The sequence below is a fragment of the Bufo gargarizans genome, chromosome 3, assembly GCF_014858855.1.
Source record: "Bufo gargarizans isolate SCDJY-AF-19 chromosome 3, ASM1485885v1, whole genome shotgun sequence".
Lineage (NCBI taxonomy): Eukaryota > Metazoa > Chordata > Amphibia > Anura > Bufonidae > Bufo > Bufo gargarizans.
Window position 1 is genome coordinate 78,887,542 of NC_058082.1, and position 14,936 is coordinate 78,902,477.

At 43.2% G+C, this 14,936-nt stretch overlaps 1 protein-coding gene across 2 annotated transcripts; it reads left to right on the forward strand.

Moving 5' to 3' along the window:
* The first annotated feature begins 561 nt into the window (after positions 1-561).
* HMGB1 (high mobility group box 1) lies at positions 562-14,234 on the forward strand. Of its 2 annotated transcripts, none has more exons than XM_044286129.1 (5): positions 562-678; positions 10,386-10,547; positions 11,592-11,737; positions 11,827-12,001; positions 13,541-14,234. In XM_044286129.1, the coding sequence occupies exons 2-5, from the start codon at positions 10,398-10,400 to the stop codon at positions 13,694-13,696; spliced, it is 627 nt and encodes a 208-aa protein (XP_044142064.1). In that variant the 5' UTR covers positions 562-678; positions 10,386-10,397; the 3' UTR covers positions 13,697-14,234. The 2 variants fall into 2 exon arrangements, with proteins under 2 accessions (XP_044142064.1, XP_044142065.1); XM_044286130.1 differs by lacking the exon at positions 562-678 and adding an exon at positions 682-730.
* The last annotated feature ends 702 nt before the right edge of the window (positions 14,235-14,936 follow it).

The following is a 14,936-nucleotide window of genomic DNA, read 5'->3' on the forward strand; positions in this document are numbered from 1 at the left end:
TAAGGGGTAACCAGGGGACCCCTTAGTTCTTCTGCACACCCGGTTGTCTATTATCCCTGTGCCGGTGAGGTAGAATACTGCAGGGTTCACACTACAGCCGTAAAAATGCCATAGGATGGTGAATATGAAGGCTTGTCTGCCTAGTCCTATCATTGTGCGCGTTCACGACAGCCGTGTTAAAACATTAGGGACAACGGGCTCAAATGTTTTGGCTTTAGATGGCTGCAGGGTGTAGAGGGGGTGAGGATGTCCGAAGGGGCTGCAGTGCAGGTAGCAGTCCGTCAGGCAGCACTACATAGCCCCGGAATGTAGAGAAGCCCCCGCTCCGTCGTTGACTGCATTAGGTTCTATGGGCTTCCATTGCAAACACTATAACTCAGCCTTACAGCTGCATCCCGCTTGAGCGTCTCACACACACTGATGATATTTCGTATTTGCGCGCTGTTTTGCTCTTGGGTGACGTCGGCTAAAATCTGTCCAATCAGCCTCGGCCGCTGGTCAGGACAATGGAGGCGATCCGACCAATGAGGAGAAGGAACGAGTTGGCGGCGGCCAATCAGCGTCGGCCTGAGCTGAGAGTAATGTTACAGATTGGGAAGAGTGTGAAGAGGCTGCGTATCGATCCCGCTTTCTCTCACAGCCATTGCAGTACATTGAGCTCCATAGACACAGCATTGGGTGAGTATACACAGCACCAAACTGACACAGTGACTGGCAATGTCTATGTAAGGTAAGTATTGTGGACGAGAATGGATGTCAAATCACCTCCACCCGTGGCCCGTATTAATCCGCCTGAAAAAAAAAAAAAAAAGTCAAATAATCCCGGCCCGGGTTGTGGTGGGATTGACGTTATAAACATCGGGGGGGATAAAACGGTGAATTTGGGGTGAGAATTAACGGTAAATGGAGTGATTACAATTACCGTATGGATAACGGAGGGGAGGAACGGAGAGTGTGTGTGACTGGAGACATACGGGCGTTTTTATTATTTAGTGCTAGAAGTGTGAGGTGAACTTTTAATAACGCCCGGTGTGTATTGTGGTAACGGGTGTCACCGGCCTTGAGGAAGGGGCTATTAAAAAAAAAAAATAATAATAATAATTTTATAAAACGGACGGGTCACCGGTAACCGTCATAAAAGCTGGGGTGGAGGGGGGTAAATGTAGGGCGTATCGGTAGGAGATGCCTAAATCACCTCAGGATGTGCTGTAACATGGCTGACTATGGGGAAAACAAGAGAAGAGGGTACGAGCCGGGAAACGCAGGGTGGCGGCTGTCACCAGCGACCCTTCAGCCCGAAATGGGGTGTGAGGAGGGGGGCAGCATGTAATAGCCCCTGTCCGCCGCAGCCCGGGGAGTGAAGGCGGCCCCGCTGCTGCTCCTCTATGAGATGGCGGTTGCGAGCCGCACTCTCTAACATGGTGGTTTTAATAGCGTGAGGGGGCGCGGGCACGACAACAATAGGGAGAAAGGGCGAGCGCGCCCCCGACGGCGCCGTCATCCAGCCGCGTGCACGCGCGCTCCCCAGCCCCGCAGTGTGTATGCGAGTCCGTGTGTGTGTATGTGTATATATGTCTGCGCTGAGACACTGCAACGGAGCGGCAGAGCTGACAGCCACCCGAAGGACCGAGCGAGGGTGCCAGAGGGCGAATGGAGACATTTCAAGGGGACTTTCTTTCATCAACCAAGGGCTCTTGGGGTGTGGAAGGAGAAAAGATAATAAATGTCCTGCTGACTCTGACTCCCTATTCAGCTGGATCTGAGTGCCCTGGGGAGAGATGACCGGACAGGCGGAGGTGGCGCCTTAATGGAAGGTCTCCGTCACCTTATGGCGTGTTTTTATTTATTTACTATTTTTATGTTCTTCTCCGTTACGGGATCTGAAAGATGGAACCGCCGGTTCCGTCAGACACGGATGGGACACTTTAAAAAAAAAATCTGGCGCTAAGGAAAATGAGCTTTGTTGCCCATAGCAACCAACCAGAGTCGAGCTTTCATTTTTCAGAGGATCGGTCTGATTGGTTGCCATGGGGAACTAAGCTCATTTTCGTGAGCGCCAGTCCCTCTGATGCCTCATATTTTTGTTGGAGGCTTCGGTCGCAGATTCTCTCAGTCTCTAATGCAGATGTGAATGCGGCCCCTCGGGGAGGTTGTCTGCTGGGTAAAATTTTAGTAAAAAAAAAAAAAAAGATTAAAAGGGTATTCCCATCTCGGACAATGGGGGTATATCACTAGGGTTATATAGGGTTGGTACAAATATTATATAGGTTATATATGCCCCCATTGTGTGATAGGTGCCGGTCCAGAGGTGGGACCCACATCTATCTCTAAAACAAAGCTGGCAAAGTGGTGACTGGCAGTGCCGGGTACGGCTACCACCAATACTTCCAATTGGCCCATTAAAAATATTTTCAGAATCCTCATAGAGATGAATGGGAGTGCACAGCGTTTGTGCGGCCACCACTTCCATTCGCTTCTATTGCAAACATGATGGATCCGTCTGGTTTCCGTTATGCATGACGGAAAACAAAGTCCTGTCCTGCATAAAGGAAACGGGACAGATCCGTTATGCTGCCCATAGACTTCTATTATGACGGATCAAAACGGAATGCCTCTTAAAAGCCTCTATTTTGCATTCTGTCATAGAATTCCGTTATAATGGAATCCATAATGGGATTCCTCCACCGCCCGAACCTGTAAAGTTCAGGTCACTCATCCCTAATAAAGAGTGGTGGCAGGGTCTGGAAAAAGAATTTTAAATACTTTAAATGGGTAATAATTATGGGTGATTTCTGGAGATGGGACATTAATGTAAGTATTTATTCTGATGTTATGCTGGAGCCGGACACATCAGGTATATCTGCACACAGCCTTTGTACACTTTAGTGCGCCAATCGTCCATAACCTGAAGCCGCCAGACATAGCTGCTTTTTATATTTTTCTGTCAGCCTCTAGTTGACATCTGGCGTCAAAACTGATGTTCTGGTGTTGGAAAGCTGTGGTATAAGATCTGGCATCAGTTTCCCTCTGGAGTATCTGCACTCTGCCAGAGGCAAACTACTACAAGTGGCCAGATGTATGTGAACTCGACCTTACAGAGGTCCGGCTTGTGGCAGGATCTGCAAAAAAAAAATGAAAAAGGTAAAAGGAGCGGTATAGCAGCTAGGACAGGATGTCAGGGGCGGTATAGCAGCTAGGACAGGACGTCGGGGGCGGTATAGCAGCTAGGACAGGACGTCGGGGGCGGTATAGCAGCAAGGACAGGACGTCGGGGGCGGTATAGCAGCAAGGACAGGAGGTCGGGGGCGGTATAGCAGCAAGGACAGGAGGTCGGGGGCGGTATAGCAGCAAGGACAGGAGGTCGGGGGCGGTATAGCAGCAAGGACAGGAGGTCGGGGGCGGTATAGCAGCAAGGACAGGAGGTCGGGGGCGGTATAGCAGCAAGGACAGGAGGTCGGGGGCGGTATAGCAGCAAGGACAGGAGGTCGGGGGCGGTATAGCAGCAAGGACAGGAGGTCGGGGCGGTATAGCAGCCAAGGACAGGAGGTCGGGGCGGTATAGCATCAAGGACAGGTGGTCGGGGGCGGTATAGCAGCAAGGACAGGTGGTCGGGGGCGGTATAGCAGCAAGGACAGGTGGTCGGGGGCGGTATAGCAGCAAGGACAGGTGGTCGGGGGCGGTATAGCAGCAAGGACAGGTGGTCGGGGGCGGTATAGCCGCAAGGACAGGTGGTCGGGGCGGTATAGCAGCAAGGACAGGTGGTCGGGGGCGTATAGCAGCAAGGACAGGTGGTCGGGGGCGGTATAGCAGCAAGGACAGGTGGTCGGGGGCGGTATAGCAGCAAGGACAGGTGGTCGGGGGCGGTATAGCAGCAAGGACTGGTGGAAGTAGATCATTTCCATTTAAATTGTCACAAAAGAAGCATAAAGTACAAGTAAGGCCACTTTCACATTAGCGTTAATACCCTATAATCTCAGTACTGGAAAAAAAAAAACGCTTCCGTTTTGTCTCCATTCATTGTCAATGTGGACAAACTGTAACAGAACTGAACGCCCCAAATGCATTCTGTTCCGTTTAGTTGCCTTCTCATACCGGAGAGTAAACCGCAGCATGTTGTGGTTTTCTTTCCGTCATGGGATATGGAGCAAAACGGATCCGGCATGACCTACAATGCAAGTCAATGGGAAACGGATCCGTTTTCTCTGACACAATAGAAAACTGATCCGTCCCCCATTGACTTTCAATGGAGTTAATGACTGATCCGTCTTGGCAATGTTACAGATAATACAACCGGATCCGTTTATAACTGATGCAGACGGTTGTATTATCAGTAACGGAAGCGTTTTTGCTGAACCCTGCCGGATCCAGCAAAAACTGTCACATACATAGAATCTGTCAGCCTTGCTTTCAATTCAGTTACTGCAAACAGAACCAATGTTTGAGAAAAATCGAATATTTTTCCTTATACAGCGACCTGGCATCTGCTGAAACTGGAGCACCTTTAGGGTATGTTCGCACTCGGTGAATGATTTGTGTGCATGAAGTCTGCAGCAAAGTGGATGAGACCTTACAAAATTTCATCCACAGGGTGCAGAAAAAATCCGCCATGGAATCCACAGACAACTGAAAGGGGTTATCTGAGCCTGTAAACACCCCCCGAAATGCGCAGGTGACTTATACAGAACATGCTTACCTGGTCCCTCTGGATCCCTGCACGGCCGCAGCTGCATCTCCCCATCGTGCAGATCACAACATCTGGCGATGAGGGGGTGCAGCCAATGTGTGACGTCACCCGTGACGCTAGGGGGTCAAGTCACTGTCGCAGCCTGCTTTTGGCTTAGTTCTGTAGAGGGTTTAGCTAGCAGGCTTTTTACTGGATGTTCTGGACCAAGAAGATCCAGCATAGCACAGGCATTGTAGTTGGAGGTAAGCAATGGTGCCACAAAGAGACTACCTGCTAGGTCTGTTCTCTGGTGAGTTTGCAGCACATTAGCTTTATGCATTGAAGCACTGAGGGATGAGTAACGTTTGGGCTATTCCAAACACCTAACATTTCCAATTGTATCTTTACCCTGTTTTAGGAGGATTTATTTTGACAGTGTAACGTGCGTCCTGTGTAGATGATTATAGAGGGCATATTAAAGGGGCTCTCAGAGATGATCAAAAATGAGGCCAAAGTGAAGAATTCTGAAAAAAATAACAGAAGACCCTATATTCATCCATTTAATTCCCCGTACCTCTGATCTTCTTTGTGTTTACTTGGCTGCAGAAATGAAGCGTCCATATAACCCATGTGATGGCTGCAGCCAATCACCAGCCTTGGTGGTTTTGTGCCATATACAACCAGTGATTGGCTGCAGAGGTGATGTTATACAGCTATACAGGTAAAATATAGAACTGGTGTCTGGTTTAGAGCAATCTGTGTTAGCAGACACTTATATTGAGACGTGAGCTGTTTTACTGAAGATAGTAAGTGACTGTATAACCCATTTGTTCTACTACATGTCCACATAGTGCACTAAACTAAAGACATGTCTATAAAGCTCAGATAGAATATTGGGTTTACAGCTTACTTAGCTGCCCTGATCTCTAGTGGGCAACAGATTTTTATATATTTGCAAAAATTTGTTATTTTGCTTGAAGGAAGCATCTAAGGCCCCTTGCAGACGAGCGTGTGTGGATTAGGTCCAGATGCGTTGCGAATGCGTTCAGTAAAAAAATGCACGACTTCACAAATATAGTCATTTAGTTTTGTCTGCGATCGCGTTCAGTTTTTATTGCGCAGGTGCAATGTGATTTAATGCGTTTTGCACGCGTGTGATAAACAATGTATATAAACAACATCTCTTAGCAACCATCCGTAAAAAAACACATTGCATCTGCACTTGCTTGCGAATGCGATGCGGTTTTCACGCAGCCCCATTGACTTCTATGGGGCCAGCGTTGCGTGAAAATCAGACTATAGAACATGCTGCGATTTTCACGCAACGCACAAGTGATGCGTGAAAACCACATGTGCACAGCCCCATTGAAATGAATGGGTCCGGCTAATGATATCCTATAGAGATGTCTGTAATTATGCAATGCCGTCTTTTTAAGCGTAGGTTCCTTAACCCTTAGGTGACCACGGTCACTAAGGGGCCTTATGATGGCCCACCGTGTTTTTACAGCAGCATAGTCTAAGCGCCGCCTGGTTCTCTCACGACACATGAGCTCCTGCTCTAACAGTCCAGATCGGCAGAAGCATTTATTTCTTTGTATGCTGCAGCCAATAGTGACTGCGGCATCTATGTGGTTTCAAAGGGAGGGGGCTCTGTCTGTTAGCTATTGGCACTTCCGCTAATGGAGTACAGTGTATTATGTAAGCAGTCGCATGTCAGAGTCCCCTTACGAGACTAGTAAGTGGTAAAAAATAGAATTAAATAGTTTATTTAAAAAATGCAAGTTAAAAACACACACACTTTTATTTTTTCCATTGGAAAAAATAAAATCCCCTCAACAAACTTGTTATCGCCGCATCTGTAATAATGCAAACTGTACAATTATCATGTAATTTATCCCACACAGTGAACACTGTAAAAAAGAGAAAAAAGAAAAAAAAAACAATGCTAGAATTGCTTAATTTTCACCCAAAAATTGAATAAAAAGCTATCAAAATGTCGTATCTACTCCAAAATGATACCAATGAAAACTACAAGTTGTCTCAGCAGAATCAAACCATCACATAGCTCCAGAAAAAGAAAAAGGTTCTGGGTCTTGGGATTCAGCGATGCAAGAAATATTTTAATTTCTTTAAAGGTGTTTTATTGTTTTAAGTAGTAAAAATTAATTAAAAAAAGCTATTTATTGATATTTGGAATCACTGTAATCATACTGATCCAGAGAGTAATGTTATCGTGGTGTTTTTTTTTTTTTTTTTATGTCTCAAAGTGAACGTCGCAGAGTTTACAATGTAAACAGACAATGTGGTATCGTTTTTTTTTGTTTTTGATTTTTTTTTTTATCCTGAAAAAGCTAATAAACGTTAGGTCTCATTCAGACGACCATATGTGTTGAGTGGAGTGCACGTGGCCGGCCCTATGATATAAAACGCCTATTCTTGTCTGCAACTGCGGACAAGAATAGGACATGTTCTATCTTTCTTGCAGGGCTACGGAACGGAAGTGCGGATGCGGACAGCTCACTGTGTGCTGTCCGCATCTTTTGAGGCCCCATTGAAATAAATGGGTCCACATCCATTCCGGAAAATTGCTTAACAGATGCGGACACTTAAATGCGGTCATGTGAGTGAGCCCTTAATCAGTAAGTTATGTGTACCCCAAAATGGTGCATTAAAAACTACATCTTGTCCCGCAGAAGGGGTTAGGTTATTTTATTTTTTAAAGAAGTGACGACCTTAAAGTAATTAAAAAAAAAAACTATACACCCTCTTTCCTAATCCCTTTTTTACTTCATTCCATTTTGACTTTGTTTTCTTGACTGCAGCAGTGATGAGCCCTTACCCTGGGTTCACACCTGGGCGTTCTGAAAGGAGCGCTCTGTATGCGCGATTGTACGGGCGTTTACAATCGCGCATACAGAGACAAGCGAACGCCCATTGTCGCGCGTTCCCGAAAGTCTATGTACGGGAACGCGCGACAAAACGCCCCAAAGAAATTCAAGAACTTTTTTGAGCGTAGGGCGTTTTTCAGCGCGTTCAAACGTGCTGTAAAACGCTCAAGTGTGAACCAGGGCCATAGGGAAGCATTGGTTTTCATGTGTTGAGCGTTTTACAGCGCGTTTGAACGTGCTGTAAAACGCTCAGGTGTGCACCCAGCGTTATACCGCATGAGTCTGCTGCAGCCAGTCGCAGGACTCATCAGTCTTGTGCTGTATTCCACTGAGGCCAGTGATGGGGAACAGAAATGTATGGGCACATCCCTGCAGCAGCTGTGGGCTGCTTTAGAGTGGAGGTTCTGGAACAGTGGGGAAGATTCATCAGAACTGGTGCAAATGAAAAATGCCAGAGTTGCCCGTAGCAACCAGAGGAGCTCTGAAAAGTGGAAACCGATTGGTTGCTATGGGCAACTAACCCAGTTTTGATAACTCTCCCTCAGTGAGTATAACTTCTTTATTATTATAATACCTTTAGAAACTGTGAAAAAAAAAAAAAACACCTGACACCCCCCTTTAAAGTGGATCTGCAGCACTCTTGACTACGCTATAAACCAGGAATCGGCAACCTCCAGCACGCCAGCTGTTCTGAAACTGCAACTCCCAGAATCCTCATTTCAGTTCTGTTGGAGGTACAAAAACAGCTGAGCAACTGTGCACTCTGGGAGTAGTAGTTTCATGGCAGCTGGAGTGCCAAAGGTTGTTGATCCCTGTTATAAACTGTTGACGGCACTAGGTAGGGGCTGTGGAGAGCGGTAGAAAGATACAGTTTGTGGTGTTTTTATTATCAGGAGTAATAAGAATATGAACGGCTACTCTGCCAGATTCTGCTCCTGCAAGTGCCCTGGAGGCGGAGCTTCACTGCAATTTGCAATTGAGCTTCTTCAAAACCCCTCCCCTCTGCTTTGAGTGGCAGCTGTAGTATCCAACCAAGAGACCATTGCAGTTGTCACTCAGAGCAGAGGCTGTGTCGTGCAGCGCCACCTCCAGTGTAAGTAAACAGTATTACAAAATGTCAGGTAAACAGATTAAACGTATCTACCTACACTTAGTTTACACTGGAAAACCCATTTAAGGAGCAGAATAAAAGATCAGAATAACCTGATAATAAAAACTCCACAAAATATGTTTATACTGCTGTCCGTTACCTAGTCCCGTCAGCAGTTTAGCATGCTCAAGACTGCTGACAGATTCTCCTTAATTGTGGTATACTCTGGTATATGATGGATCTGTGAGAAACGTTCAAACAGGTATCCCAGGGGTGCATCTATCATTACTACATGAGTATCAATGGGGAAAATCTCCTGGTTTCATCTACATACATTACATTACACTGTATACTTAGAGGTATTATAGGCTGCCTCTGTGTATATTTCAAGTGCTGGGCGGCCATACATTCTCCATGTCTGTAGTCCTATAATATGCATTTATTACAACTCCGGGCAATAGGAAAGCCTCCCCTACCGCAGATTACTTCTTGCAGGTGTCCAGGTCTGGGTGTAAGGGTGGTGCCATACTATTAATTTTTCCTGCCTCTTTGGGCTTGGTCATATGGGGTTGTTTTGTTTTTTTTGTTTTCTTGAATTTTATTTATTTATTTTTTTAGACCTTTTTTTTCCTGTAGAGAGCTTTGTGGGAAAACGTTTAAAAAACACAGAGCATGCTGCAATAAAAAAAATATGGAAAATTTCAAAAAAAAAAAAAAAAAGTCTTTGTACAACGTTTTATCACTTCCTTTTGGCCAGAATGTATCATCTAGCGCAGCATTTTTTTTATTTTATTTATTTATTTTTAAACCATCCTCAAGAAGAAAATACATAACTTTTTAAAGGGTTTTCAAAGTTATTTTAACTGATGACCCATTCTCTAGATAGGTCATCAGTATCTGATCGGTGTAGGCTTGGACACCCAGGACACTGTCATACATTGTATAGCGCAGGGTTTCTCAACTCCGGTCCTCGGGACCCAACTACCAGTCATGTTTTCAGGATTTCCCTAGTATTGAGCAGGTGATACAATTAAGCTTCACTCACACAGCCGTGTCTGTGCTCAAATTCGTGAGCAGGTGGTCAGTGATGCATCCATGAAGGATCTGTTTTGGGTCCGTGTTGTCGGTTTTTTGCTGTCCGTGTTTCACTGATCTTAATGAAATACGGATGCAACACAGATGGTATCCGTGTTGCATCTGTGGTTTTCACAGACCCATAGACTATAATGGTCGTTAGGGATCTGCGAACACAGACAAAATAGAGCATGCATCCGTGCTAAAGACACTGATGTGTGAATACACACATTAAAGTGAATGGAGACGTGTGATGTCCATGGCGAACACGCGTACATCACACGTCCGTGAAACACTGACGTGTGAATGAGGCTTTAGTGTCCATGGATCAGGACTTGCCACAGGTATTCATTCTGTGGAATAATCTCAAATCCTGACCGGTAGGTGGGTCCTGAGGACCGGAGTTGAGGAACCCTAGTATAGCGGCTGTGCCAGGTATCGCAGCTCAGCCCCATTCACTTCTATGAGACTGAACTGCACCAAAGCCATGTGACCAATGAATGTAACATCCTGTGGCCTAGAGAAAGCTGAGGGAAGGCCGCTATCCAGAGGATAGGTCATTGGCTAAAATATCTCGGAAAACCTCTTTAATCCACTTGATTTACAATCATAGTGTGCAGAAGTAATTGGATAGAAAATGCACATTTTACTAATCTTTCTTTTCTTACAGAATATTGTTAAAATGGGGAAAGGTGATCCCAAGAAGCCCAGAGGAAAAATGTCCTCCTATGCTTACTTTGTGCAAACGTGCAGAGAAGAGCACAAGAAAAAGCACCCTGACGCATCTGTAAACTTTGCAGAATTCTCTAAGAAGTGCTCAGAACGGTGGAAGGTAAAATATTCATGATGTTATTGGGAATTTGGATAACTTTTTTTTTTTTTTTTTTTTTTTTTTATGCTTAAAATACTAAAATCTATTTACATCCATATGATTAGGGAGTAGATTTACCAATCCTGTATTTTGATAGTGTGAACAGACCAGGCACTCTGAAGATGCACCAGATTTATCACTGTGGTAAATTTTGTGCATCTTGATAGAATTTGGACCCACCTGTCTAACACCACATATTGGTTGGCTCTTATTTTGTGTCAAAATTTTTATTTGGTAAATCGCTTAGATGTTCATCTTCCGCTACAGTTCAATAAGGTCAGCAGCTCAAACATTCTTGTATGGATGCATAAACTGAATGAGCCTATTCTAGTCCCAATACCTGGACACATAGCCTGCCATTCCACATCCCTCCTGTGTGAAGATAACAAATAATGTTAAAAAAAAAAAAAAAAGGCAAGTCACGGCTCTGCTGCTTTACATTGGTAAACTCACCTGTTTTTTGTGTTTTTTTTTTTTTTTTTTAAATGTACAAAGTCTGATGTGCAAAGTTGTGATGTGTAGCAGCCTATCTTTGGTGCATTCACACAACAGTATGTATTTTGCAGACTGAAAAACACGGATCGGCAACAGATACGGATGACGGTTGCATTGAATCCGTGTTTTTATATTTATTTTTTATTTTTTCTGATCCATTGAGATAAATGGGTCCTCATCCTATCCACAAAAAAATGCGGATTGATGCGGACCAAATATACGGTCATGTGAATGCACCCTAAGGGTCGTGTTCATTTTGCAGAACTGAACAGCTGGCCCCTAATAGAACAGTCCTATACTTGTCCGTAATGCGGACTATAATAGGACATGTCCCTTTTTTTTATTTTTTATAATTTTTTATTTTTTTTGCGGCCCCATTGAAATAAATGGTTCCACATAAGGCCCAAAAAAATAAAAAAAAGAGGAATGGACATGAAGAAAAAAATATAATCCCTAATTTTGATGCTGTCACAAAAGTTCTTTTTAGTGAATTTTATTTCTTCTCCATAGACCATGAATGCTAAAGAGAAAGGAAAATTTGAAGACATGGCGAAAGCAGACAAGGTTCGTTATGAAAGTGAAATGAAATCTTACATACCACCAAAAGGAGAGACTAAAAAGAAGTTTAAGGATCCAAATGCACCAAAGAGACCACCGTGAGTTAATGATTTTGAACTGAAATAGTCATCATTAAGGACTGCTTTTTACATTTGTTCACTGTGTTTTTAATTGTTGGCCTCTACAGCTCTGCTTTCTTCTTGTTCTGCTCCGAGTTCCGTCCTAAAATTAAAGGAGAGCACCCAGGTCTGACCATTGGTGATGTTGCAAAAAAACTAGGAGAGATGTGGAATAACACTTCATCAGAAGACAAGGTGCCTTATGAAAAGAAAGCTTCCAAACTGAAGGAGAAGTATAAGAAGGTATCTTTCCATCTGTACCATTATTGTAACAAAGGTCTCATTAAATAGTTGTGGCAATACTAGATGAACTGGATTCACAGAACTTATTTTCCATTGTGGTAATGGTCTCCTCACACTTCAACATTTACATTAGGGTTCCATGGTTGCATATCGCCCTCAAATCATAGTAATGCCATAGCTTTAATGCCTTAAAAGGAGTCTGACATCGCTATGTAATCAAGGGCAGTGTCAAATAGTTTTTTTTCACCTGATTACAAAACTGCCCTTGGTTTGTAAATCTGTGCAAATATATATATATTTTTTTGTATTATTCAAATGAAGCTTTACTGCCAGCGTTGCACTTAAGCCCTAGTCCTCTGTCTTGCCAGCTCCTTCCTTAGGCCTAGTTCACACTTTAGTGATTGCGAGCCAAAACCAGAAGTTGAGCTTACAGAGGGCTAAGGTATAAGGGAAAGATTTACACCGGTTCTGTGTTTTGAAACCGACAACTGGTTTTGGCTCAGTCACTGATGGAAATCATTGACCAAACACTGACTGTGTGAACTAGGCCTTAGACTGCTGATTGACAGAGCCAAGCAAGCTTATGTCCCTTGTCCCTTCTGCCTGGCTCTGTTACAGTCTGAGGCAAGGGCTGGTCAGAGAGAGGAGCAGGGCCTAAGTGCAATGGTGATGCTCGTGGTGCACTAAAGCCTCATTTGTACAGTGTGAAAAAACAGAATTTCTTTGCAGGGGAACCACGAATCTACAAGCCATTGGCAGCGTTGTAATTGGGTGAGGGAAGCTGATTTGACACTGCCCTTGGTTACACAGGGATGTCACTGATGACATACTCCCTTTTGGCCTTCCCTATCATGACCCTGATATGTGACGTGAAATTGGATTACTGATTACGTCTTTTAAAAGCAGTTTACAATATAATTTTCTTATTTCATTAGATAAAGCATGTTTTATGTAGAGCTTTGCTCATCATAACATTATACAGAAGGTGGCACTGTGTAACCAGGAAACTTGGTTAGTCCAATAGTTCAGTTACTTAGAGGTTAATTCTTGTATTATACACACAGAGAACATACACGTTAATATGTATTTATGGAGTTTTTTACATCAACAGTCAAAACATATTTAATTGACGCATCTCAGTTCTTGTTTAGTAGCTGTTCAGACCTGTATGTGATGAAGCATAAACCTTCATTCACACTGCTTCCATCCTCCATACTACAAAGGTGTGCACGATCGACAAGAGTGAAACTATATTGTACCGTTTAAACACAATTTTCTCCTGTTTGAAATGTTATTCAATTAAAATGAGTCTGCAGATAAGGGATTGTGACCATAATGTGTAAAGTCCTAATGTATAGGCCTTAGAAGTGGTGGGAAAGTCCAGTCCTTCTGTTGGGAGGAAAGAGTTCCATGGGCCTGTTTATCTTGGTAAAGTTCTGTTCAAACAGACATATATTTTTTTACTTAAAAGGATTAACATCTTCATTTTGGCAACTTTTTATCTAAAAGAAATGCATTTCTAATTTGCTTTTCTCATAGGATATGACATCATATCGAACTAAAGGTAAAGTAGAGGTAGCAAAAAAGGCTCCTGCCAAGTTTGAAAAAGGCAAGAGAGCAGATGATGATGATGATGAAGATGATGATGAAGAGGAGGAAGAGGAAGAAGAGGATGAGGAGGAAGATGATGAATGAGCATCTCCATCAGCATTTCTTTTGTTTTGTTTTCTTTGTCTATATAGCATTTAACCCCCCCGTGCACAGCTCACTCATTTTTAAAGACAAAAACAAATCGAATATAAGAATGTGTAAGATTTGTTTTTAAACTGTACAGTGTCCTTTATTTCCTTTTTTGTTTTTATTTTGTTGTTATAGTTAACACACTACCGGCTGTGTCTTTAGACTTCCCTGTTTTGTTTTGTTTTTTTGTCCCCGCCCCCCCTTTCTTTTATTGCCCCTGTTTTTGTGGTTTTCAGTGGCCACTAACCTTGCCTGGTACAGGACGGGGGTTGTAAATTGGCATGGAAATTTTCAGCAGGTTCATGTTGTGCACAGCACAGATTAGTTACATGGGGATGTAGATCATTTCATCTTCAGTTGTCTTAGCATCATAATTGTTGTTCTGTTTAACTGAATACCACTCTGTAATTGCAAAAGCAAACAAGAAGAAGAGTTGCAAATGTTTTGTTGACATTCTGATTGCTTCGAAGTAAATACATATTTTTTTTTTTTTATTACTGCTGATGTTTTCTTTGAATTTTAGTTACGTTCCATATTTGACACCTGATCAACATACATGAAACGTTACAGATTAAGCGGTATGGGTTTTATGAAACCGTAATTGGCTTTTTTAAAATATTTTTTTCATACATGCATAGTACAAGAGAATATATGAAATTTAGTAATTTTTTTTTCGGCAGAGAAAGATAGTTCTTTATCTTCTTCTGCTTTCTCTCTCTTTCACGAACACTCAATTTACCGGTCCTATTTGAAGACTGCCTGCTCAGTAAAGGGTCATATTAACAGAAGTCTATAGAGAGGAGGTAAAAGGAGGGGCTGCTGGAGACATGCAAAGGGAGAGAAACTGGCACAGACTACAGCTGGTTTGTAAGCGATTTACTGCTTTATTTGTTATCAGTCAAAAGTTTTATTGAAATTGTAACATAGCAGAAATGGTAGACAAAGACTAATTTAAAAAAATTAGGCACCAAGGAGGAGTTGTTAGAATAAATTAAACCTTCTATGTGTGAATGTAATGATGATATGTGGAAGTGATTACAACATTGGAGCAAAAGATAAGTTGTTTAGTAAAAACTGGACGATAGAAAGGAGGCTCTAGTAGCCTGTTGGGCAACCTCTAGTCTGGATACAAGATGAAATATGGTTGGGCATGGAGGCATACAGGTTCTGTATGGTATCTGGCGGCACATTTGCC

Bases quoted from the DNA above. Each gene is read 5' to 3' on its own strand.
- HMGB1 (XM_044286129.1), top strand. From the start codon at position 10,398: ATGGGGAAAGGTGATCCCAAGAAGCCCAGAGGAAAAATGTCCTCCTAT. The intron at 11,738-11,826 runs GTGAGTTAATGA...TGGCCTCTACAG, and splicing joins AATGCACCAAAGAGACCACC to CTCTGCTTTCTTCTTGTTCT. The intron at 12,002-13,540 runs GTATCTTTCCAT...CTTTTCTCATAG, and splicing joins TGAAGGAGAAGTATAAGAAG to GATATGACATCATATCGAAC.